General features: G+C 43.4%; 1 protein-coding gene and 1 long non-coding RNA gene across 2 annotated transcripts; both read left to right on the top strand.

Moving 5' to 3' along the window:
- The first annotated feature begins 1,314 nt into the window (after window positions 1-1,314).
- gdpd4a (glycerophosphodiester phosphodiesterase domain containing 4a) lies at window positions 1,315-27,518 on the top strand. Its single transcript, XM_034132790.1, has 17 exons — window positions 1,315-1,320; window positions 4,810-4,874; window positions 6,163-6,268; window positions 6,789-6,892; window positions 7,595-7,688; window positions 7,880-7,939; window positions 8,037-8,135; window positions 8,293-8,386; window positions 10,411-10,556; window positions 10,673-10,755; window positions 11,043-11,193; window positions 11,503-11,721; window positions 12,283-12,440; window positions 23,865-24,012; window positions 25,012-25,094; window positions 25,505-25,581; window positions 27,412-27,518. Exons 1-17 carry the CDS (start codon window positions 1,315-1,317, stop codon window positions 27,516-27,518), a joined length of 1,800 nt encoding a protein of 599 aa, XP_033988681.1.
- LOC117484295 lies at window positions 21,130-23,293 on the top strand. The gene is made up of 4 exons (XR_004556106.1): window positions 21,130-21,216; window positions 21,433-21,521; window positions 21,644-21,838; window positions 23,204-23,293. It is a non-coding gene; the product is annotated as an uncharacterized LOC117484295 (long non-coding RNA).

Here is a 27,518-nt window from a genome sequence, read left to right as displayed (position 1 = left end):
AAAGAGATCTCCGTCCTCCTGTTTTATTATATAGAGTCGTTATTCATTTGTTTTAAAGCTCAATAAATAACAAAGAAGACCTTTGACCGGCACTTTTCTAATTTTGTACGGAAGATTTAAACTTTAACGGACATCTTGACCGGCGAAACAAACTGAAACTGAAACTCTGCCGCACGGTCCCCTCGTTCCTTGGAAGAGGCGGAGAGGTGGGTGTTTGTCATCTGCTGGTGGACTAACCGGAGAGAATTACAGTGCTTGCCTCGACGGGGAGGGATTGCATTGCAGCGGGAGCAAACGCTTGCCTCGGGGAGGGAGAAAGAAAGCCACAGCGGAGAATAAACAGAAGGGTAACCATGGTAACCAAGTCTTCTTCGCTGCTTTTGTGGCAGACTACAGCGCCACTTACAGCGTCTCCAGTGCTTTCGAGCGGCAATGGCCGTGGCTGTCTCCTCCTGATTGGTGGAGTTGGCCCAATAGCCGTAGCGCCACCGTCCTGACGTCAGGACAGTGTTCAAATCTGTATCAGTTTTTATCAGATCCATTGCAGTCCCTTTTTTAGAGATTTGGGTATGGAGGAAAATAGAGAGGGTTGTGTTTTCTGACACTTGGTGAGATCCCTGGAACACCGGGGACACATATTCATGTATAAAAGACGTACAAAAGTGCATTTTGCATGATAGGTCCCCTTTAAGAGAACATCCTTAGTTAACACAAATCATATTAAAAACTAATGTAATTTAGAGAGGACAATAAAAGTTTTAGGTGACTTAGTGAGTGAAAATTAATGGCTGATAGCAAAATCAGGAGGTGACAGGAAGGGGGAGAGGAAGGGGTGTGAGGGGGTCAGGGGGAGACAGTCTCACACATCCAGACTCCATTTTCATGAAGAGCCTCTGACGGAGGGGTCTGAACCCGACACAGATACTGCATCCGTTTCTCGACTGGCGCTCCCGACGGATGGCGGTAAGTTGTCACAGGCGTCTCGCTGATTAAACCCATATCGATGCGTCTCTTTGCCATTTTCTTTTTTGAAAAGTTTAGGTGACTTGGTGAGTGGAAATGACTGGCTTTTTATCTAGTTTTGCACGGATTTCTTTTTTTACCTAGCTCCACCCCTCACTATCTTCTGGCATCACAGCAAAAGGAAGGGGGGGTGACAGGAAGGGGTGAGAGGGGGACGGGGTGCGAGGGGTACGGGGTGCGAGACAGTCTCACACAACTTCAAAGAGACTACCTTAATTAACACTAGTTACAAACACTGATCAAAGGACAGACTTCAGAGGCTAATTCGATTATAGATCAAAGGCTTATAACATGCCGGTGTGATATCACACCGGCATGTTACAACACCTCACCCCCCTTACATCAAAGGACAGACATCAAAGGGTAATTAGATTAGACAACAAAGGGCAGACATCAAAGGCTAATCAGATTAGACAACAAAGGATCTGCTACAGGGGGGAATATCACACCTGCACGTGATAACACCTCACCCCTCACATCAAAGGATATCACACCTATCTGTGATATCACACCTACACGTGATAACACCTCGAACAAAGGGGTCATTAGCATATCAAAGGAGGTCATTAGCATAATTAGTGGGGGATGTGACCTGTCACTTTTTTTGCATACTAATGTGATGGAAACGGTATCCTTATAACTACTAGCATGTTCTCAATTATATTGAGTACATGGTCAGTGTGTTTTTCTGTGAGAGGATCTGTATCTGCTGGGTTAGTTTAAACCAGGCATCCTCAAAGTCCGGACTCCGGTCCGGATCCGGACCGAACCACAACTGTCTCTGGACTCTGAGCAAATTATACTTTTCATATGTATTATCTGTGTTATCTGCGAGACATCTCCACAAAATTCTCCGCTATGTCCACTGCATACAGCGCTCTGCATGTCAGACTGTTCCACTGTCTGTGTGTGTCTGTCAACGCTTTGGTCCAATCACATTCAGCATCCCGTCAGCGTTTTTTCCCCCCACCAACAGTGTGCGAATCAGAGGCACAGTAGGGCGGGTCTTCGCGGAATGCGGGTGGGAAAAATGCGTGTGTCGTGTCATCTCTTTCAACCTGTCTGAGTCAGAGCGAGAGTTTAAAAAAAAAAAAAGTCAGAGCGAGAGTTAACAGCTCATCTAGTTGCATCTGTACTGTAGCTAGTAGCCTAGTTTCACCTACCGGGGTGGCATGGGGTGGCAACTGCCACCCTAAAAATAGGCCTTGCCACCCCAGCTGCCACCCCAGTTGGCAGCTTTGTTTTGAAAGAAAGGTTGTGGCTCATCTGACATTTATGAGAGAAAGTCTTTAATGTCCGAGTGCAAGTGAATGCAGCACAAGATGCACGTCTTGTAACCCCTCCCCCGGCCCTGGCGCGAGCGTGGAAATATGATTGGCGGAGATTTCATTTGAACGGGACGGCGCAAAACGAGAAGCATTCAGACCCAAATACTGAAGGAATGAAGTATTTGCGGTCTATAATGACAGAGAAGAGACTGTCAAGTTTGGCTGTACTCAGCATTGAATCAAAACGCACTAAAGCTGTTGATCTTAATAAGTTTGTGAGGCGTTTTGCTGAACAAAATGGTAATCGCCGCATTCAGCTGTAATAGGCATGTCAACTTGATGCTCTGCTCACGGATGAGCATACAAAACTGTTAAGATGATGACCTTACGTGGGTAAATATATTTTTTTCTTTGTGGGGGTCTGCCCCATGGATGTATAATAAGAACTGGATACAGCGTGGGAGGCGGGGCCTCATTCATTCCTATGAGAGTTGCTCATTCGCGCATGATGATAAAATGGCCCAACTTTTGAGAGAGCGAAACGTCACAGATTACCCGGCATGCCTGAGAAGTACCCGTATGTGCGCTCATAGCGCATGCGCAACTTTAACCATGCCCCCCAAAATGCTCGTTCACATCAAGCACGTCAATTTGCGTACACGTAACAGCACCGCACGTTCATGACAGCATGGTAATGGTTTGTTATTATGATAGATTTGATATTAACGAGGCGGCAGTTAGCAGCTAGCGGTTAGCTAGTAATTATGCTAATTTACACATCAATCGTTATGTACTTTTATATTACGCTGTAACAGGATCTAGTGATATCCAAGCAACAGAGCTTCATTTAGCATGAAAGAATTATTGCACTGTATATATATATATATATGTATATATATATATATATATATATACAGTGCAATAAGCTTCTTAGTGCAATAAGAAGCTACAGGGACGTTAATCTACGTCGGTAATATTAACTTTATTTAATACAACATTTACGGTACAAGATTTAATCATACAGCCCATGTAGTATAATATTTTACAAATGATGAATTACAGAAATATATCCATTATTACAGCTCCGTGGGCTGGCAGTAAGGCGATATGGGTCCGTTCTTATTGTGCATCCATGGGTAAAGATAAACGCATGTAGTGCTGAACACGTAACATGAACGTGCCGGGCGGCGCGGTCCCGTGGGTTAGATGCGCGTTCATAATGCAGAGGGAAATAACTCGCAGAATAACGTTATTAGCACATTTTTACAACTTGAGGAACGAATGTCTTTAATAAGGGCTATACAAGTGTTCATACTGGGTAGTTTATTTAGTTTAAAAAAAATTATCCAACGATTTACAGACCACTCTTTCCCCATGTAAGTCAATGGGAAAAAGTGTTTCCGGGCCTGGCAACCAAAAGGAAGTGTAGTACCGCCGTTTGGCCAGCACGAATATTTTCATCTGAGTCCGGCGCACTTCCTGGGGGCTTGGTCTGCCCCCAAAAAACAGTTTTAAGTCCTGAGAAAGTCAAATAAGACGGTGTGTAAAACTACACTGCCCAGCCAAAAAAAGTAACCACTTTGATTGAACTAGGCCAGTAGGTAAGGACATTCCACTGGATAATAACTGGAGTATAAAAGAAGACTGAAGTGATGGAGACCATGTTTGAAGGCAAACAAAAAGAGGAAATAACAGGTCAAATCAAGCAAATCCCCCTCTCAGATTCCACAGCAACCAGAAGAACATAAATACTGGCTGGTGATTTGATTAATCAGCTTTGTGATGGAATAAAAAATGCACAGTGCATTTCCTTAGCTGTGGATGAGTCCACTGACACCACTGACAATGCTCAGTTGCTGGTGTTTGTGAGTTTTTATGATGAGGCAAAGGGGGAGTTTGTTGAATATGTGTTGGGCCTGACGAACCTCAGTGGACACACAAGAGGGCAAGACATTTATAAAATGGGAATGCTGAATGAAAGAGGGTGCAGCTGCCTTTATTCATAACTGTGCAGCTCTTACACTGCGACTCTGAGGGATCAAGCACAGACACAATAACAATAAAAACTGCTGCATACAGATTATTTTTGTTTTTGCAACCTCGTGTTAAGAATCGTTAAGCAATTGTTTAAAGGTTTGAATGACTGTAATAAACGGACCTTTGTCTTATTGAAACATTTTTTTTGGACCTTTAAGATTTGTATTTGAGTACCCCTGGTTTAAACCATAGACTATATAACTGTATATATATAAAGGGTTAATCAGGCCGAATGAACTAAACCATGACTCCACATATGAACAAACATACACACTAAGTCCTGCTGTGTCAGATTTTCATATACATTTATTTTACATTTTAAATGGATTCAATCCTTCTTCTCTCCCTTAGATTGTGTGGTGGCCAACAGTCCTGCCTATATTCCTCCATCTTTTCTCTCCCCCCTCTTGTCCCTCCTCCCTCTTCCTCCTCTCTCTGTCTCTCTCCCTCTGTGTCTCTGTGATGCCGGGCTGTGGGTGAGTGTTTGCCTGTGACCAGACTGAAGCTGGGGAAGCTAAAGGTGGTGCGGCGGCAGCTGCTGCAAAGGTACAGAGCAAAGCACAGCACCATCACTAGCTCTGGCACAACTCTGATGTAGTGGCGATAGGCTGTAGTCATCCGTTTTCCTATGCATTCACACTTCTTTGAAGACAGCCATTGTGTTAATGACTGTTGTTTAATTTGGATTACAATTGGGAGCAATGTGTGGACTTAAAATCGGTAATAAAAGAAGAAAACCAAACAAACAAAAATACTTTTTACTCCTAATTATTATGTTAAGGGATGCAGATACTGTAGTCTACATTGAGGTGGAGAGGTTTTGAGATGTTCTGAATATATTTCAATTTGTTTGGATGATCAGAAAACCTCATCAGTAGTATCTCTTTCCAAACAATGTTCTGGTGGCCCAGGAGGGTGATCTTCAAAGCTTGCTGTGTGCTCTTTTCATGAAAAACGCTTTGATCGGACACAGCCTGTGTCTTTGTGCGCACAGAAAGACCAGTCACAGTGCTTCTGTGCAGAGGTAGCCTGGACGCATTATCCAAAGAGGAGAGAGGCCTCATTTATTATTTTTGACATTACATTAATAAAACAGTAAAATAAATGGTTGTGTTTTGCAGTATGAAATCTTATTAGTGAATCTGAACCCTTTGGGTTGCCTTACCGTATCTTATCCCTCTTCATTATACACAATCCTTCAGCAATACTTTGGAAAGTTCCTGTACAGAACTGAACAGCTCTTTCCTTTTAGGCATATATATTTGACATATTTTGTCATTTTTACAAAAATTCTGTTTTCATTTTTATTTTATATATTTATTTACATTCATTATAACTCTAAAGGAAATTCCTTGTATGTGAACTATAGACTGTATACAGTATATACAAATGCCTAAATGACAACAAACCTTATTCTGATTCTAATAAGCTTTAATTCACAAAATGGTGGCTGTTCAAAGTAACTAAAGTAATAACTACAATAGGTTTCAGTGGCAGCCTCATATAGTGAGGACAGCCTGCAGATGCAACCTGATACTGAAATAAGCAGAATAAGAAAATACTTTCTGATAGTAATTGTATCTGACACATTGAACCAATGGTGCATCCTACTGACTTTTGACACTATAAGTTTAGTATAAAACTTAATAAAGCAGTCTAGATAGTGGTTGTTTAACAGTTGCTTTATCTTTAATATCTCTAAAAGCTAACCAGGTCATACTGTATGTTGTTACATGTCTTTTAAAATATGAAGATGTTTCTGTGTTTGTAATATTGTTGTGTTAATGTTAACTGGTGTTTCCTTCCTTGGTTGATTCCTAACTGGCTGTATCAGGTATGAACACCAGCCGTTTGTCTCCTGTCTGGCCGGCCTCTATGGTTGCCAATGGAGACGATACCAAAGAGCCCGGGCACAGCCAGGAGAGTGCTGCTGCAGCAAGGTAAACACTCTCACACACACACACACACACACACACACACACACACACACACACACACACACACACACACACACACACACACACACACACACACACACACACACACACACACACACACACACACACACACACACACGACATCAGCTATATCAGCTATATCAGTGAGTTGAGTTAGGTGACTGCTGATAGTGCAGAGAGTATTGATTCCTCAGACGGATCTCGTCTGTCCAGCCTGCTGACTACAACACTCAGTAACTGCTTTTCCCTGGAAAACATGAGCATTTAATACTCTGTCAGCTTCATCCAAATATGCTGCTACCATACTGTATGCACTTGGTCATATGATTGACTTCCTCTGTATGTGCCAGATTCTCTAGCATCAGGGAGGCCAAATCTGACTGTACCTTTTAACTTTTAGAAATGTCATATTCCCCAAAATAAATGTAAAAAAGAAAAACTAAATACATTGTAGTTTGGTAAGACAAAAATGACCCATGACCACTGTTTGTGTTTGTTACAGGTGGAGTGTGGCAGTTTCGGCCTCCTGATCCTCACCTTCTTCCTGAGTTTTTTATTCCTCTATTTCTGGAGTGAAGCTCAAAATGACTACTTCGACTTTGACTGGTGGGTACACAACACACTCGTGTTGAGTGCTTTGTGTGATGATTGCCAGACTATTTAATTGGTTGACATTGTGATGAGGATAAGCAAAGAGGACATGTATTTATCCTGAGGGAAACTGCTGTGCTGCAGTTGCTTAGAAGGACAAAGATAACACTAAGGTATATAGGATTATAACACACTAAGGTGCAAATATAAATGAAAGAAAATAAATATACACATATAGCAACAAATAGCACCTGCCACCTGCCAAACAGGATCAATGTTGGGTGTGGTAGGTAAAGATTTCAGGTAACCTGCCACCATGATACTGTATAGTATTCTTGAACAGAAATTCCTCAGTTAAAAATAGTGAGGGATTATGTTTACATGATACATGTCATACTTCTACCATCTGGTACCTCTGACTCAGTGTTTACCCTAATGTGTTGTTCTTACATTTCAATGGTTGCTGTCAATACAATTGAGTGGTATGATGTCAAGTGTTGACAGTATCAAACCTGAGGATGGAGTGTGTGCAAGAGTGCATGGTAACACATAATGTTGATATGAATGCCCATGGTGTTGATTAGGGATGATTGTCTTTAACAGGAAAGGAATCAGTGAATCAATACATGATTGATGAAGGGATCAAGCCATCATTCAAACCTGACTCAGAACATGAAGCACACCATGTGATGGACAGTTTTTCTTGTTCCTCTTCAGGTTTAACTTTGGGACTCTGGGCTTCTGGTTTCCCTGGTCTCTGGTCCTGCTGGTCATTGCTGCTGCTCTCTTCACATACATCGCCCTCCTGCTGGTATGAACACTGATGGTGGTTCAACCTGTCCACATTAAGCACATGATCGACAATAACAAAGAGAAGAATGCTTCATTAGTTCACTTTAATGAATTAAGTTTCCATAAAATCGAATTTGGTGGTTTGTGGGTAATTGTTACTTGAAGCAGCTTTGTGTAATGTTTTTTGATGAATATCTAAACTTTGTTCAGGTCCTGGCAGTGTGCCTGCTCTCTGAGGGACAGAGGCTGTACCTCCACTGGAGCCACAAGGTAATACACACATACACACAGTTTGTTGTATTTGTGTTCTCAGCTTGTTGTTAGATGTCATTTGTTGTGCCTTCTCGTCCTGATGTGTTTGTGTCAGACTGGCATCGTGGTGGCGTTGGCGTTCTCAGTCACAGCCACCGCCATCTTGTCCGATCTCTGGAGCAAAGAATGGAAGACTCTCCTTCTGTCCCTGCAGGTAATCCTGACACGCCAGCCAATCACATTTCAGGACTTTGTTTATGTTCTTTATGTTTTGAGGGAAATAGTCGTGCTGACATTTTGACCAATACCATTTCTTCCTCTGTATATCTTTATTTGTTCATATCTTCATATCTTCCTCTTTAAATCTTTAGGTGACGGCACCTTTCCTCCATGTGGCTGCAGTCTCACTGATGGCGATTCTCTCATGGCCAATATCTTTGCACTTCTTTCGCATGAACAAGAAAGGTAAGAAGGCTGATGAGTGTCTGTGGAGGGGGGGGGCTTTGAGTCTCTGTCAGAATGTACATTTGCAGCAGTTGTAGATGCATCTTATCAAACATGTAATGTATTACAAAATAAATGGACCTGGTGATGAAAACTAGAAAAAAACACTTAATAAAGCAAATCTATAAATCAGTGTTTACCCTGTGGCCCGCTACACTTTCTACAACAGAGCTGCAGGTGGCGCTGCCCCCGAGCTTGTTTCTCTGATGGAATTGGAAATGGACGATTTGAATCAAACTTGAAGCCGTCACACATGTACACAGCACAGCACACACAGTGAAATATACACTCTGCATTAAACCATTGTAGTAAAAGGAGCCCATAAATGTAGATGGCCCCCTCAGCAACGTGGCACACTTGTCTTGCGTGAATTACACAGCTGAAGACGTCCCTGTCATCCCTCTTTCTCTCTCCACTTCCTCCTAACAGAAAATCAATGTCTCATTTTCCTGCTGGCACTCTTCTCTCTGTCTCTCTGATGTCTACTTTGATGCTGCTCTGCACATTTTCCTGCAATCTGTTTCTGTCTTTCCTTCTATTTTCTATCTAACTGTTTTTATGCACATTTTCAATATAAAAAATGGAATTAAATGTTGAAAGATTGCAGAAAGGTTTTAATTCATGGATATAAGTAGGACTAGGTTAAATCTCCTCTTTCACTACACAGAACTGATGTTACCTTCTTCACATTATTACACTAAAGACACAGAAGTGTGATAGTTCCATTAGGGCTGAACAATTCATGAAAATGTTATCAAAATCAGTGCAATGTCAAGCAGGAGGTACAATTTTAATTTATAGATATTTTAAAAAGTGTTATTCCTAGATTTATGTCCTGACTTATATTTTTACAATTTGTATTCCAGACCCTTGAGCTTCCTTCCATTATCTTACAGACAAATCTTGTATGATATTTTCTTAGTTTAACAACCTGTAACCAGTGACAAGCTAAAAAGCAAACAAACAAGACGCTTTCTGCTCTAAAGATTCTGACCCGTGGGCCAGTTGAGCTCCTTTAGTGCTGAAAAGTGCTGAAATCCGGGCTGGGCCCTGTGTTCGTGTCCATGCAGCAGAACAGGGAGAGCTATGTTACATCCTGAGCTTTGGCAGATCACTCTCCTTATCTCCTGCCAGGAGAGACCCTCAAGATGACTCAGCATCCCTCTACCCTGCTGACTCACCATGGCAACCAGGGACAGTACCCATGGTGACCAAAGAGGCAAAAGAGATGCAGAAAACATAGAGGTCAAAGAAAATTCATAAGAAGACAGTGAGACAGGAAGAGGAATGTTGAATAAAGTGGGTTAGCTGTTTTACGGAAATCCATTAAAAGATGTGAGTGAAGAGCAGTCTTCATTTGTCCTCGCTGGGCATGTTAATGGGAATGCAGATCTTTAAGATACATTTGATGGGTGTCATTCAGTGTGCGACTAGCACTGGTTTGTTCTTTCACACTGTTACGTGATTTAAGTAGATGCTATACATAGGCAAGCTAAATAAGCTAAGAAAAATATAGCAGCTAAATTGAACATAGTGTTTTACTTCAGCCAAAGTTCCAGTTGTGCCAGGTTTGGTAAGATACTTAGCAGCTAGCTTCACAGGTGGACTGCTTCCTGTTCTTCCTGTTGTCTGCTGGTCAGACCACCATGTTGATCCTCTCAGGAAGATTGACTGTTTCTCATCCACATTAAAGTTCTGCCCCAGCACACTGCCATAGTTCTGAGCCATATGTAGAGTGTTGAAGGCTGGTGTCTTGGTTGGGGTGTGTTAGCCAAATTAGTTAAAATTATATGAAATGTTATTATATTATATTATATGATATAACTGTAAATAGTTGTTTCGGTTGATTTAGATATTTATATGTTTTTTTCATCTGCCTTGCTATGTTGGATAAAAAAAAAAAATGTTTAAAAAATGTTTGTCAATTTGTATTAAAAAGTGCATTCAGTCAGTCCGCTGAAGGTGCACTTTGTGTTGTGTTGCAGTGCGTCAGGTGGCTGCTCTGGCTCTCTACCTGTCCGTGCTGTTCTCTCTCTACCTGGTTCCTCTGGGGATGTACTCGCCCTGCATCAAAGAGGCAGGGACGCTGGGACCTGCTCCCACACTCATCGGACACAGAGGAGCTCCAATGGTGAGGACTTTGGGATTCTTCTCTTTAAAGTCTGTATTTCCTGAACATCAATCTGATTGCGACAGATATTTATTTTTCTTTCTCTGGAAATTATTTTGTCTCGTGTGTGTGTGTAGCTTGCTCCAGAGAATACTATGATGTCGTTTGAGAAGGCGGTGGAAGCTGGAGGAGAAGGACTGGAGACCGACGTCACCATCAGGTATAAACTGCTCACACTGTGTGTGTGTGTGTGTGTGTGTGTGTGTGTGTGTGTGTGTGTGTGTGTGTGTGTGTGTGTGTGTGTGTGTGTGTGTGGGTGTGTGTGTGTGGGTGTGTGTGTGTGTGTGTGTGTGTGTGTGTGTGTGTGTGTGTGTGTGTGATGTCTTTATGAAAGTCAGTCTTAATTGTACTGCAGCTCCTCCTCCCTGCTCTCTTCTTCTTTCATTAATATTCACCGTATGATCACTCATCACTTATTTCTGTGTCATCCTTTGTTACTCTCTGTAGTTATGATGGTGTTCCCTTCCTGATGCATGACTTCACTCTGAAGAGAACCACCGATGTCGCTGAGGTCTTCCCAAACCGAACGCACCTCGACGCCTCCATGTTCACCTGGGCCGAGCTCCAGCAGCTGAATGCTGGCAACTGGTTCTTATCGGTGAGACTAACACACACACACGCACACGCACACGCACACGCACACGCACACGCACACGCACGCACACACACACACGCACACAAATGGTCAACAGTTCAACCACAGTATTTATATCACTTGACATCAACTCATGTGTTCAAGTTTATATCTTTTTTTACTTTAATATTAATATGAACATGTTCTGTGTATTTTCAAAATAATCCAAATAACAACAGCCGGATAAAGATGTATTCTCTTTTCTATTCACTCTCGGAATGACTAAGCATCTTTTCTTCAACATGACTCTGCTGCCCACCCACTCTCTGACAGAGGGACCCCTTTGGCACCGTGTCCTCTCTGTCTGAGCCGGACTGCTCGCGGGCCCAGAACCAGTCTGTGCCCACCCTGGCCCAGTTCCTGGAGGTAGCGGCCCGCAGCAGCAGACTGGTGCTGTTTGACCTGCACAGGCCACCGTACGGACATCCCTACCATCAGTCCTACATCAACACCACTCTGCAGGTGGTGCAGGCCCACATCAACTCCTCACAGGTAGCTGTTAGAGGGATCAATGGGAAACATTTTCAATACACGTACAGAAAATATAAACATATATATACATATTAAAAACATTTTTGTTGGTTTGTTTTGCACTTATATTCAGTGACTACCGTTTCTCTACAGACGTATGTCAAAGTCTTGACCCCGATCCCAATGAGATGCATTAATATTAGGCATCTGCTGATACTTATGAAAACATTGCAGCAGAACGTATAACGTTGAGTAAACATTAAACAGTAAACATGTAATGTATCTGTTGCTAAATTTGAAAACCAAATCTTTACAACATTTTTATTTACCAAATGTCTTGGATAAAAAAACCTTTAGTTAAACATTTTAATCTATAAATATATGATGGGAATGAAGTGAAGTTTCTTCCTTCTGAAATTGAAGTGACACAATGTGTGTGTGTGTGTGTGTGTGTGTGTGTGTGTGTGTGTGTGTGTGTGTGTGTGTGTGTGTGTGTGTGTGTGTGTGTGTGTGTGTGTGTGTGTGTGTGTGTGTGTGTGTGTGTGTGTGTGTGTGTGTGTGTGTGTGTGTGTGTGTGTGTAGGTGCTGTGGCTGCCTTCTGAGGACAGGGAGCTGGTCCATGCTGTGGATCCAGAGCTGCAGCAGACCTCTGGAGAGAAAGCTTCTATTCATGAACTGACAGTGGGTCATATCACCAGACTGAACCTGCATTACAGCACCATGTCCCAACAACAGTTCAGGTACACACACACACTTCTGACTTGAATTGTATGAACTTATGAAATGAAAAGTTAGTATGTTTCTTTTACTGCGCACCAACCCTTTAAGCCCGCGTCACACTGTCCCGAAATTGACACCAGATGGACAGACGATAAAGGAAATGTTCAAATTCGGCTCTGATCGTAACAACATCGGGCCATTCGTGAGGGCATCTTAAGCCATCGTATGACCGCCGGTGGAGTTTCTCAGGCTCCGGCAGCAACTTCGTGAGCGGTGGCAAAATCTTTGGCATGCCAAATAATTGCCGAAAGACCTTGCGAAGGTTCATTTTCGTGTTGAATTTGTGTGTCCATTTTGCCCTTCGTAAGGCCATCATGAGGGCATCTTGTCAAATCGTGTCATCTTCGTCTTTACTTCGTGTGATCATCTGTGCCATCGGGCATTTTTCGCCTCACGAAGACAATACGAAGGAAACAAGAAGCTGCCCAATTGTCTTAGGAAGGCAAGACGACTACGTGAAGCCCTCGCAATGCCGTTGTGTAGCCATCGTATTATAGTACGATGACATTGAGATGGGACCACGGTGTCGGCGAAGACAGCCGAATATGAGTAGCTCAAGCGTTTCCCATGTGTCATGGTAACGTGGACATATAAAAGGCCAGCCTCAGAGCATCTCCCTCAGTCAGTCCTGAGCAACTCTACAGAGCAGAGTAGAGTTGTTTTTGTGTAACTCCCAAAAGCTTCAATCACAATAAATCACAATAAATCACAATTCAGTTCCTGCAGAATGGCATACTTTGATGATGAGACAACCAGGAAAAAGAAGGCAGCAGCATTGCTTCTTTTGATGCACCTCAGAGAACATGATGAGCAACTCTTACAGGCCCAGCACCTCCTCTTACAGGTAAAACAATTCTTATTTCACTTTGTCATTTCTTGCTATTTGTGACCTGCTCTATCGAAATCAGTAGCAGTGATGATACCTGTATTAAGCAGGTGAAACAGGAGCATGAGGACACGGTGTGCTATGTTTCCTTGCAGATCGCTTCTCTGGTTGTTTTATTGCACAACAAAATCATGTAAACATATTGTGTTCTGTGAAACTGAAAAGGATATTACATTGTTTTTGTTACTTTCGTTGCAGTTGTATGTCTTAAATGTAATTTAGGTTAACTTCCTGTTTTATTTAGATGCTTTTATTTTGAAGGCGAGTTTACGCTGTTGACAGGAATGGTTGTTGCTATGGAAACAACATGCCTTTGTGTGATTCGGGTGCCATCGTGTGGCCTTCTGTAGGCATCGTACTTGCTTCGGCTGTTGCTTGGCTGTTGACCAAGTTCAGGGGCCATTTTCGTGCGAAATTCACAATTCCATATTCATGTGTCCATCTGGTCTCAATTTCGGGACAGTGTGACGCCAGCCCAGAGATGGAGTACTCGAGTCCTGGACTCGGACTCGAGTCGGACTCGAGTGCCGATTTTCGGGACTCGTGACTCGACTCGGACTCGCGCACTGATTGACGCGACTCGGACTTGGACTAGTGAATTCTCGCACACGATGACTCGGACTCGGACTCGTGAATTATCGCGTACGCTGACTTGGACTCGGACTCGTGAATTTTTCCCCCCACGATGACTCGGACTCGACTTGTACATTGACGCTCCGACTTGGACTCGGACTCGGACTCGAGCAAGTTTTCTATGGAGTCTGATGTCCTCTATCCTGGCGTGTGCACCGGCTGCGAGGCGAGTTCACGTACTGGGCCCCGCTATTCCAGTGTAAAGATGTCTAGAGACACACCCCGCATCTTGCTGTATGCTTTCACACATTCTGCTTCCACATTGGAAAAGAGCAGCGCAAAATGCTCTATGTGGAAACAATATTGAAGAGAAGGCTCCGTAACACATTACTCTAAACATCGAGTTCAGACATATAGGCTGTCTTGAACACTATCATCAGAGTCATCAGGACTTGGACTCTTCTTAGGTGACTCGGACTTGGACTCGGACTCGAACACAGGTAATGATGACTCGGACTCGGACTCGACTCGGACACTCCTTGGGCGACTCGGACTTGGACTCGGACTCGAACACAGGTAATGATGACTCGGACTCGGACTCGACTCGGACACTCCTTGGGTGACTCGGACTTGGACTCGGACTCGACTACGACTCTCCCTTGGTGACTCGGACTTGGACTCGGACTCGAAGAGTGGTGACTCGAGAGTGACTTGGACTCGTGAATTGGTGACTTGACTACAACACTGCGCCAGCCTTATGGAATGAACACCAGTCAGAAACATTTCCACTAACGAAATCAAAATATAATAAAGACGAAACAAAACAGATGCATACATGTATATATATATAGAAATGCAACAGAGAAAAACATGAGAAAACTAGAGAATGCAATTCCTGAAGAAATTGCTAGTGGGAATGCTTTTTGCTGAAAAGCTGACGCTAAACTGCTATGCTGAAATGTAATGTGTAAGAAGAAAGTGAAGAATTTAGATTGAAATGATACTTGAACACTGGGGGATTGAAAGTGTGATGAGAGAAGAACATAAATTAAAAAGGCTTGGAAAAGCAGCAGAATATTTGAACTGCAAACTTTTGAACTAACTTGATGGTGAATGATCTGTCGCCATGCCAACGGCATTTGATGACATCCCATAATACGCTTAGATGCGTTCATGGCTGCATTGTTACCAAACCTGTGAAGTTTTGGGCCATTTGGAGCATTTTCACTGAAGTTATGAGAAAACCGTGTTTCATGGCGAGCATTGTGTTGCCATGGCAACGGCATTTGAAGAAATCTCAAAACTGTCCCGTATATGTCTTCACGGCTGGACTGTTAGCACACATGTGAAGTTTGAGCACTTTTTGAACATTTTCATAGGAGTTATAGCGACATCGTCTTTTATGGCAAGGGATGCGTTTCCATGGAAACGGCATATGATGAAACCCCATAATTGACGTAGAGCTGTTGAGGGCTGGACCGTTAACCATTATCTGAAGTGTGGTGCTGTTTTGACCCTTTTCATAGGCGTTACGACAACATCGTGTTTTATGGCGAGGGATGCGTTTCCATGGAAACGGCATATGGTGAGATCTCAGATTTGGCGTAAAGCTGTTGAGGCATGGACCGGTGATATACAAGCGACGTTTGGGGGACGATCGGACCGTGTCCATTGGAGTTACAGCGACATCGTGTTTTATGGCGAGGGATGCGTTTCCATGGTAACGGCATATGATGACACCCCATAATTGACATAGAGCTGTTGAGGGCAGGACCATTAACCATTATCTGAAGTCTGCTGCTCTGAGCATGTCAGTTGGAGTTATGACATCATCGTGTTCCATCACACAGGTGTTTATATTTGAGCTAACGATGTGTCCAGAGATCAAAGGTTTCCATGGTCAATCAATCAATCAATCAATCAATGTTTATTTATATAGCCCAATATCACAAATGTTACATTTGTCTCAGTGGACTTCACAGTTTGTACAGAATATCAGTATGACAATACGACCCCCTCTGTCACATCGTACAAGGAAAAACTTCCGGAGAAAACCCACAGTTTAAAGGGGAACATGGGAGAAACCTCAGTGAGAGCAACAGAGGAGGGATCCCTCTCCCAGGATGGACAGACGTGCAATAGATGCCGTGTGTAAATTGAAAATATAATACATTTGCCACATAGGTAGTCCAAATGTTTGGAAATGCATGTGTCTATAATAAGAAGATGAATCCACGAGGATATCCATCCAGGACTTATGATCCAGGACCACAGCAGCAGGCACAGCCACGACTCAAGATCCAGGGCTCGCGATCCAGGACTCAGGACCACAGCAACACGATCAGCCATGACTCCGGATCCCGGCGTATATAGACACCAAAAAAGAAATTTGGGGAAGCTGGGTTATTCGGAACATGAGAGTACACAGGTACAGACAGAGAGAAGGAAGAAGTAAGGTGTCCCCCGACAAACTAAGCCTATAGCAGCAACTCCACATCCAGTATCGTTGGGGGGGTCCTGCCGACACCTGTTCCGCTGTGGGTCCTGCCAACCCCATGTCCTGTCCTGTTGGGGGTCCCGCCGACACCTGCTCCGCCGGGTTTCCTGCCAACACCAGATCCTGTCCTGTTGGGGGTCCCACCGACACCTGCTCCGCCGGGTTTCCTGCCTACACCATATCCTGTCCTGTTGGGGGTCCCGCCGACACCTGTCCCGCCGGGGGTCCTGCCAGCTCCATGTTCTGTTCCGTTGGGGGTCCCGCCGACACCTGTCCCGCCGGGGGTCCTGCCAACTCTGTGTCCTGTCCTGTTGGAGGTCCCGCCGACACCTGTTCTCCCGGGGGTCCTGCCAACTCTGTATCCTGTCCTGTTGGGGGTCCCGCCGACACCTGTTCCTCCGGGGGCCCTGCCAACTCTGTGTCCTGTCCTGTTGGAGGTCCCGCCGACACCTGTTCCACCGGGGGTCCTGCCAACTCTGTGTCCTGTTCCGTTGGGGGTCCAGTCGACACCAGCCCTTGCTCCATCCGGGGTCCCATTGACACCAGCCCATGTCATGTTCAGGATTCCGTCTACGCCTGTCCCGTCGGCTCCGGTTCCTGTCCGGCCAATACTGGGTCCTGCCCGGTCTCCGGAGCTGTCCCGTCAGCGCCTTCCTGCCCGGCCTCCGGAGCTGTCCCGTCAGCGCCTTCCTGCCCGGCCTCCGGAGCTGTCCCGTCAGCGCCTTCTTCTTCGCCCTCGAGCCCGGCCCCCTGAGTGCCGCGGCCTTCGCCCTCGAGCCCGGCCCCCTGACTCTTCCAGCCGCTGCCTTCGCCCTCGAGCCGGCCCCTTGAGTTCCCCAGCCGCGGCCTTCGCCCTCGAGCCTGGCCCCCTGACTCTTCCAGCCGCTGCCTTCGCCCTCGAGCCCGGCCCCTTGAGTTCCCCAGCCGTGGCCTTCGCCCTCGAGCCGGCCTCCTGACTCTTCCAGCCGCTGCCTTCGCTCTCATGCCCGGCCCCCTGAGTTCGCCCGCTGTGGCCTTCGCCCCTTTTTGGACTCTGCCTTGCCCCCGGGCCGTCCGCCCGGGACCCCTTCCGGGCCTGTCCTCCGGACCCCCTCCACCCACCCTTTTGGCCCTGGTTGTGCGGGTTTCTCTGTCCGGCTGAGTGCGCATTCACATGAAAGGGGCGGGGTTAGCAACATTTGACCAATCACAAACATGGAGAAGCGTACTGACAGCGCAGCGTCATAGTTCCTGAATGAAAAGTGAACTATAATATTAGACAAAAGAAGTTAAACTTTAAACATCCATGACTTAAACACTTTATCCAGGATAAAAGCCACATAGCTGCACCTGCAAGGTGAATACTGCTGGTAAAAGAAAAAGTGTTTGAATGCGTACATTAACAGGTTTATGATATCACTGCCCCGTCCAAGACACGAGTGGATCTGACTTTAATTACATTTGACTCGAGTGTTTCGTCAACTTAATGTGTTGCTTAAAATAATACTTCTGCATACAGTATGTCCCTGCTGAAAAAACCAGCATAGATCAGCATGGAATTCATGCTGGTCTATGCTGATTTTTGCTGGTGAAGCTGGTAGTTATGCTGGTCTATGCTGGTGAAGCTGGTATTTATGCTGGTCTACCAGCAGTCTTGCTGGTGAAGCTGTATCACCAGCAAGACCATGCTGGTAGAACAGCAAGACCAGCATGGGAAAGCTGGTACACCAGCATGGTCTTGCTGGGAAAGCTGGTACATCAGCAAGACCAGCATGGGAAAGCTGGTACACCAGCAAGGTCTCATGTTATAGCTGGCGATGTTGGATTACCATTTTAGCTAAATAAATAGAGAGAGAGACATAGACAGAGAGAGAGAGACAGACAAACAGACAGACAAACATACTGTGACAGACAGAGAGGGCGGGACACGGAGGAACTGCGAGACAGCAGTGGTTGAAAACATGGTTTTTAACTGGCGCTAACTGTCGGGGAGTGAAGATCAGTTGAGAGTGGTTGAGAGCTGTTTCTGTGACTCCGCCCAGCAGCTGCTCTTCTGAGAGGATAGAGGAACCGCTTCGACAGCTCTCTCTACTGGGAAACACGCTAAAGTCCTTCTGTGTAAGGTTTCAGCGTTAAAATCCTTTTAGTTTAATGTCTTGTGTTCTTAGTCTTGTCACCTTCCGTTTTATTTTGGTAAATGACTCTACCTTAGCCCTTGTCTCCCTTTGTCTTGTGTCAGTTCGTCTCGTCTCCACGTCGAGTCCATGTCTGTTATTATAGTGAGTCTTTTGGAACAACTTAGTAGAACCTAGTAATCTTTAGTAGAACCTAGTGATCTTTTCTTTGTTATCGAAGTTTTCCTGTTCAGTGATTTTTGTTTGTAGCCCTACGTTTGGAATTTTAGTCTTTTATTAATAAAATATATTTTTGAGTTCAAACTGAATCGTGCATCTGAGTTCCTGTGAGCCCATCGTGTCATTCTGGAGGCAAGCAACGCTACACAATTTCACCCAGTCTGAGAGTAAAAGCTTTCTCGAAGGTTCGTTTTGCTTTCTTACAACGTTACGTTAATGTTTACTTAACCTTAAGTTTGCTAAGAAGCTGTTGTTACTTCCCTTAACAAGAGCTAGCTGTCTTAGCTAACAACAGTTATCAGCTAATGTGTTCTGCAGTTTGTGTTGCCCCTGAGTTAAGTTTTGTTTAAAATCGTCAATGTAATGAACGTTAGAGGTTTTGTGTTGGACATGAAGTTAGCTAACGTTAGCTCACTCTACCAAAGGTTGGCATGTTAAGCTGTACTTTCTGTGGCAGCTCGCTTAATACAAAGAGGGTTTTTGTGCTTCATTGTAAACTTTTCTTACAAATGTGTGTTAATCTACCTGAAACTGTAGAGACAGTTTTTCTTCTACTCAACTATACAGACCATTGTTGAGGAGATGCAAAACATACTGTACATGAGTTGGGTCCGACACCAAAGTGTGTGAGTCTGTCAGGGGATTTGATCTGTTCTCTGCATGTCGTACACACTGCTCTGGTATTATTTATCTTGTAAAGTCTCTCGCTCTTGTCATCGTTCAGGCTTTGCATTTGAACTCCTATGACTGGTTGTGGACTTGAAGGGAACGTCTTTCTGGCATTCCTGACATCCAGGAAATCCATTTAATGCCAAAAGCAAGTTATTGTTTTTAACTTTTTAAATATGATTTTTTGGGGCATTTCTGTTTTATTGGACAGAGGCAGTAGAGATCTACTGGAAACAGTGGAGAGGGAGGAGATGATATGCAGCAAAAGGCCCAGCCGGATGGTTGCTGCTCCATGTGGAACGTGTTCTATCAGGTAAAGCACTTTGGTACCCAGTTATTTATGGTATTGAGTTTGAATTTAGCCTTTGGAATGTAATTTCCAACAGCGCATTGTAAAGACTGAAAGATTTAAAGCTTGACATGATTTGGTTTTTCACTTAATAGGATGTTTGTCCTCCTGTCTTCTCTTATTTCCTTATCTTTCTTTCAGGTGTAACATCTACCAATGGTTGTACATGACATAGACCTCCTCCGCCTCTTCGCTGTCCTACTAGTCAACCCTTCTGATCAGAGCCTTTCCTAAATAGTGGTAAGTTGTTTTACAGTTCAGTGTACGTTAATTTAGCAACTTAATGCTTTACCGCTGTTGAATAAATTCTATATTGCTAGTGATTTTATTACAACTATGATTTGTAAACTTTTTTATTCCAATTACAATAATATTTTTGTTATAATTGTAAAACACATCTTAACATCCATCAGCAATCAATAAAACAAATCATCCAACACAAAATTGAAGAAATCTGGACCTATTTATTTGTATACAACGGCATGTATTGGGACTGCTCATTGATGTCATCAAGAGCCATTGAGTCTAGCTTTTCTAGTGGGCCTCTCAGAATGTTTAGCATTTCTTTGTCTCTTAACATTCCTATAATTTGTTTTTTTATTGTTGGTATTGTTTTGTTCTTTATTTTTGTTGTGAGAGTCACTTTGCAATTTTGTAAGTGCTATATACATAGTTATACTAATATTATTGTTGTTACCATCATTACTATTATTAAAATGTTTTCTTTGTTTTCTTTATTCATCGCTGCAGAAAGGATCATGCCAGCCCACATCAAACACCTGATCAAGAACTTGTGAATCTTCAGGCAGAAAAGATGAAAACACCTGTTCAAAGTTCCAGTTCCCTGTACATGGAACCATGCCTGTCCTCTGTTCCACATGTCTTCAGTCAGTCCTGGACCCTATGACTCTGTTCCACATGTCTTCAGTCAGTCCTGGACCCTATGACTCGGACACTAGTTATACCAAGGCTCATTAGAGGTAAGAGTGGTAGGAGAGGAGTGGAGTTATCTTTGTATTTAGGCTGCAAGTCGACAAAGGTGATCAAATGCTGATGCTAATAACGATCCGAGTCATTTGATATTGATTGTCTGCCAATACCGAATCCTGATCCGATTCTTCTATTTCCCAGATAATACAGCTGCACAATTACAACAGGAACTAATTTGTATGACACTGAAACATCTTTAGACGGTTAATACAGAAGGTACATTTAATGTTTGTGTTTTTACCAGTCATAGGGTAACAACATATTTGACTGGTGGTAGGCTAAAAGGCTGTTTCGTTGATAATTCTCTTTTTCATTATATTATAAAGATCTGCTAAATTGGAGGATTCCAAAGCTGAGCTGGAAGGGGAAGTCGCCACCTACAGGACAGCAAATCTAAAAATGTATTTGGATAAACTATTAAACCAGGTATTTTCACAAAGTAAGTACATTTGTTCTTAAATTGCAAGCAAATAATAATGTCAGTCTTTGATCGATTTTGCATTTGAACTTTCATCAGCATCTGCAATAAAAGAAACAGACAAGATGGCAGTGAAATGTGTAAACAATCAGCCCATCAAGATATACGCATATGAATTTATACTATTGTTGAAATGTTTTTGCTACCCTTTCTTTGTGTCTTATTCACATTCTGTAGAAGAACAATCTGAGACACAGTGTGAGATGGCACCCTGGACACCCACACACCCCAATAATCCCCCTTCAAAGAGCGAGCCACATGGGAAGGTATATATTATAGTGGAGCCTTTTTTATTTTTGCTCCTCAGTCACATATTGGTGTCTACCTTTTATGTATAGGCTACTGTACACATTTTATGTTTCGGATTTTTGTCAGATTCACTTGCAAGGGGAGATTCCAGTGCGTCCAGAGGTCTGGGCAAAAATAAAAAACAACACAAGGGACTCCATGTTCGTGAAGGAGTTGGCTGTGGCCTTTTGAGGCACCGAAACCTTAGGGGAAAGGAGCCTGACTGGAAAGGAATGCCCCACCATCAAGACCACCAGGCAGCCTCTAACCCCGCAGAAGCTATCGGTTTTGAAAGGTATGTTAGCAGCACTAGCCACTTGCTCTTTGTGAGATACCAAGTACTTGGTTATTTGAAATGTAATATTGATGATGTAATAATTAAAACTAGGGATGGGTACCGTGCCCCGGTATTAACGGGGCCCCGGGGCTGAATTATTAAAGACCGTGGTACCGTTAAGGTCCAACGTTATTGATCTTTTTATCGGTACTGGAGACATTTAAAAAATAGATGTCATATGTATTATTGCGACATAAACATTATATCGCAGTCTTACTGTCGCCAACTCCGTTTCTAATATGCAATAAGACTTCAAAATGCATCTATGATGTATTTTCGAGTCTCGTTCTTTCCTATGAGAGCTGCTCATTGGCGCATGAAGTCAAAATGGCCCAACTTTTGAGAGAGCGAAACGTCACAGATTACCCGTCATGCCTGGCTGTCAGAGCAGAAGAACCCGTATGTGTGCTCACAGAGCATGCGCCCCTTAAGCCCCACCTCCTGTCATTAAGCCCCGCCCCCCGAGCTCCCACTCTCGGCTCACTAGAATGAATGGAGAGAGAAAATAAATCTAGATTCGGCTTTTAGTGCAGTTTACAACTTGAGGACCGAATGATTCTAATAAGGGCTATAAAATAGTTCATACTGGGTAGTTTATTTAGTTTAAAAAAAATTATCCACCGATTTACAGACGTCTCTTTCCCCATGTTAGTCAATGGGAAAAAGTATTTCTGGGCCGGTCGACGTCACGGACTGATAAGGAAATTGTAGTACCCACACAACGAATATTTTCCTCAGAGTCCGGCGCACTTCCTGGGGGCTTGGTCTTGAGGTGGACAATGCTCGATGCCTAAAGTGCAATAAGAGTTTAGCATGTAAGGGCGGTAACACGAGCAATTTGTCTAAACATTTAGCAAAAGTGCACCACGTTCAGACGGAGAAATGCACCGGGTTCGACTGTCTTTCTAGTAGCTCTGTAGCCCCATCCACGAGTAACGTTTCCACGTCAGGTATTATGTATGCTAGCAGCAACACACGGAGCTAACTCGATGATACAAACATGGGTTAATGATTACCATGAGTTATTTATTTTGTTAAAGTTTCAGCTATTCTGTTTACAGTTCTGTCATCACATAATTTAATACTGTACGATTTGTTAAAACATTGTTGTTTCTTTTGATGTGAAATATTATTTATTTCATTTAAATAAAAAGCAATGTTAATTTTGTTCACAATATGTTTAGTTCATTTACCTTTTTTTTTTCAAAAGAACCAATAAGAGTACCGTTAAAGGACCGGATCGATAAGCGGTATCGATAAAAGTAGTAGTACTGTACATTTGTAGACGATATTTGATACTCTGATCTTTTCATTTATTTTCAGTTTGCTTCAAGCAGTGGCTGTAATAAAGACGTGGAGGACCAAGAAATGCTGGCCATATTGGCAAAGACCAGAAGATACATAACAGAGAAGATAATGGATATTAACAAGAAAAAGAAAAAAAATACTTTAACTTTTTGTTGCTATTTAAATTTTGAATTATATTTGTTATTTTTATTTTCTATTTTAGATTATATATTTATTTAGATGTAGGTTTTTTTTTAAATATTATTGTATTGTTAATGTATAATTTATTAAATAAAAATACTGTTATGAACACTATACTATGTCTTTATTTTGATAGTTACCAGAATACATTGTATATTTAATACTAACATAAGCTGGTGATAGATATATACATCCCTGCTGAAAAAACCAGCATAGACCAGCATGGTGTTGACCAGCATAGACCAGCATAGTTGACCAGCAAAACCAGCATATGTTGTGTTTTGGTCACTTGTATGCTGGTATGCTGGTCTATGCTGGTATGCTGGTCACCAAGAAGGAGGGCTACCATCAATAAAACACCACTATAACTCCTGATTCCTAACATTTGAAGGGTTTTGTAAATCAAATAAAACGGTACGTCAAAGAGAAACCAGGTGACTATGGAAACTATTGAATGTGTTCCTCCTGTCCCCCCTCCACACCTCTGTCTCCACAGAAAGTACCAGTCGGTGAACGTCAGCACTAACCTGTATGTGATCAGTCAGCCGTGGCTCTACACTTTGGCCTGGTGCTCCGGAGCTCAGTCTGTAACCACCAACTCCATCCACATCCTGTCCAGCATCAACAAGCCGCTCTTCCTCATGGTGAGCGCTTTATTAGATATTATCATCCTGCTGTCCTGAGAAAGCTTCATGTCATATTCCTAAAGGCTTAATTGTTTGGCTGCATGAAGCTTTGATCTACAACATGGCTGTACCAAACTGTATATACTGTATGTCCTAGCTGTCTCCACAGCTATTGGCTTGTATCATTTCCTTTAAATGTCACCAAACATGATTTTGTTTTGCAATTCCAAGAAGTCAGGGAATTCCCCAAAATATGCTCAATATTGATGCAGCAAAGGCAGACTTTGACTACTATGAGAATGTGTCGTCCTTCTTTGCCTTTATCATAAAGAGAGGACAGACGGGTGGGAGAGGGGGGGGCTGACATGCAGCATTCTACACAGACATCAAAACATAAACTACTCGGAGAAAATACAAGTTTGAGTTCAGTGCAGCTGAAATAGAAACATAGATAAGACCATTTGGCAAACCTTAGTATAATGATTATTTCATGTGATGAAACCTCTTTTTTAATCAATTGTAAACTGTACATACAGAAGTAGACTACAAATTGTTGAAAAACACAGGCCTACTTTTGCAGCCTTTTCACATGCTGATTGTTTGCTATTGATTTGCTTTAGTTTGATTTACTTACCAGGATGTAGTCTAAACTGTAAGAGGACATTCGTCCTCTTCTTCTGTCCCTGGACTGCCTCTAACTTCCCTCAGATTTGGGAGCTGCTTACAGCCTGTGGAGGGTTTGAAAAAAGTCCTTATGCATTTATATTTTAGACATCTAGAATGTGCTCAGATCCGCTGTGGCTCTCCACTGGTAGTCAGTAGGTTAGAAGCTCTGCAGCAGGTAGCGTGGTGTTTGAAGGTTGTTCAGTCTGTAATCTTTTGGTATCACTGACATTCTCTCACCACCTACATCTCTAACTTTTGTATACAAGTACCTAAGCCCCAGACTTTGTGTTCAATCAAATACATAATGGTCTGTTCACTGTTCCATTATCAACCTTCTCTCCGACTCTCCAGACTCAAGAGGAATACAGTTTGATGTGGATTCTGACTGATGCTGTGTCTGCCCTGCTCATCATAGCAGTTTTCATATTCCATTGGTGCGTACAGACACACACACTCTCACACACACACACACACACACACACACACACACACACACACACACACACACACACACACACACACACACACACACACACACACACACACACACACACACACACACACAGGCACTTCCACGTGGTAATGCACACTCAGTGGACAGATGAAAGCAGGTACATGTGGCAGCTCAAAGCACTTTGGTGAGCACAGAGACACACCTGGTTCCCCTGCTGCTCTGATCTCTCTCTTTGGTGTGTGTGTGTGTGTGTGTGTGTGTGTGTGTGTGTGTGTGTGTGTGTGTGTGTGTGTGTGTGTGTGTGTGTGTGTGTGTGTGTGTGTGTGTGTGTGTGTGTGTGTGTGTGTGTGTGTGTGTGTGTGTGTGTGTGTGTGTGTGTGTGTGTGTCAGGTGGAGAGAGAGAGGCCTGCCCTGGTCCGGCAGCCGACAGACTCATGAGAATGGAGCGTACAGCAAGTTCAGGACAGGTGTGTGTTTCTCTTTACAGTGTCACTGTGGATCCATGTAATACCCCTTTTCAGGATACACTCAGTTTACTCAATACCAGTATCATTAATAGCAGTCACTATCAGTTTCATTCCTGCTGATCAGTACAGAGTGAGGCTTTGCTGGAGCAGATCATCTTCATTAAAAGAGGCAATGTCTTATCTGGTCATCTAAGCCAATCAGCAACACTCCCAGAGTGTAAGAGGATTAAAAACAAATATGGCCCCCAGCCCCCCGTTCCATCTGTACTGCACACAGGGATGAAGCTGGTACATGTGATGGACCAGCAGAGACATTCTTTTATGATTCAATCCTTGCATGCATGTGTGTTTTAGACTCCTCAGAGGTCATCTGTTTTCGCTGGAGCCCCCTCCACTCTGACCCCCCTGCTGGAGCCCTGGTCTCCCTCCCTTTGGTCTTCAACCCATGACCCCCCGCATGACCCCCTGCATGGCGCCTCAGGGGAACCTTGTATGAACTCTGAACTTTGTCTGAACTGTACAAGCTGCTACTCTTACTGTAGGAGAGTAGCACCCTCTCTGAAGCCCACACAGAGACGTGTGGGATTTAAACAACTGAGAGGATCAAGAACTACAGAAACTGTTGTAGAAAAACCCTCCATTACTGTGAGAACCTACAGCCCGCCCCCCCTACAGTGTATGAAGCTTGTAAATATGCCCTTACTACCTTATTTTTCTCTTTGCATCATTGGGGTCCATACAGTAGATGTAGTCTGTTAACCCTAACCGTGAAAGGGGCGGGGTTAGCAACATTTGACCAATCACAAACAGGGACAAGTGTACTGACAGCGCAGTAAAAAAAAAGTAAACTAATATTAGACAAATATGAACTTTAAACATCCATGACTTAAACATATAACCCAGGATACAAGCCACATAGTGTCACCTGCAAGGTGAATACAGAACAACTGGTTAAAAAATAAATAAACTACCGAGTGTTTGAAAGCGTACAACAGTTTTATGATATCACTGCCCCATCTAAGACACGAGTGGATCTGACTGTAATTACATTTGAGTTGAATGTTTCGTCAACTTAATGTGTTGCTTAAAATAACACTTCTGCATACAGTATGTGACAATGTAAGTGATGCACGGCCAGATACGGCTCGAGAAGCTGACTCAGATAAGGAAATATATGATATATTATGATATTATATGATCGATGATCTGATTGATGATGTGATATGAATGATAAGTGCGACACGTTGGCGTCTTCTCTGCATACGGCAGTTTAAACTATTTCCTTTATCCTGTAATATAACTTGATAGATTTCAACTCTGCACACTGAGCTCTGATTGGTCAGCAGGCGGTGCTTTCACTGAGTTGATCTCTTTTCTATAGACGCCGGAGGCGGGCAGCGTCAGGTAAAAAACGTTATTTAGCCTTCCCAAACCTGAGCCTCACGCGCCGCCTATGGATTTCCACCTCCTTTAATACTTTCCACCTCATTCTGGTGTTGGTGACATGTGTTGTGTGAGACCAGAGATGTAGTTCATTGAGCGATTTCACACACAAATAAGTGTTACTTCACAGTTTTACGACAAACTGTGACTTTTTTTACTTGGAAATGCTTTTTTAAATTGACAAACATCATATGTGTAATTCGTGGCACAAACGGGATCGAAAGATAACTTTTCTCTCTCCATTGACTTCAATACATAATTTTTCTGAAATAAGGTCCCATGGAGTTCCACCGGAAGGGAGGGACTCTCTATGGCATGCCTCCCCCACAGTGCTCCATGTGAAGGTATGAACTATAAACTCTTTGACTGTTTGCCCCCCATCTGCAGAGCTGAGTGACGTGTGGTCCATCTCCAGCGTCAGCGTGCGGCCAGACCTGCGGAGCGCGCCCAGTTCCCCCAGTAAGCCCCACCTGCCCACCATCACTGAGGAGTGA

The sequence above is a fragment of the Trematomus bernacchii genome, unplaced genomic scaffold, assembly GCF_902827165.1.
Source record: "Trematomus bernacchii unplaced genomic scaffold, fTreBer1.1, whole genome shotgun sequence".
Taxonomy (NCBI): Eukaryota; Metazoa; Chordata; class Actinopteri; order Perciformes; family Nototheniidae; genus Trematomus; species Trematomus bernacchii.
The sequence above is the reverse complement of the archived record's forward strand: the minus strand, read 5'-3'. Positions and strand labels throughout refer to the sequence as shown.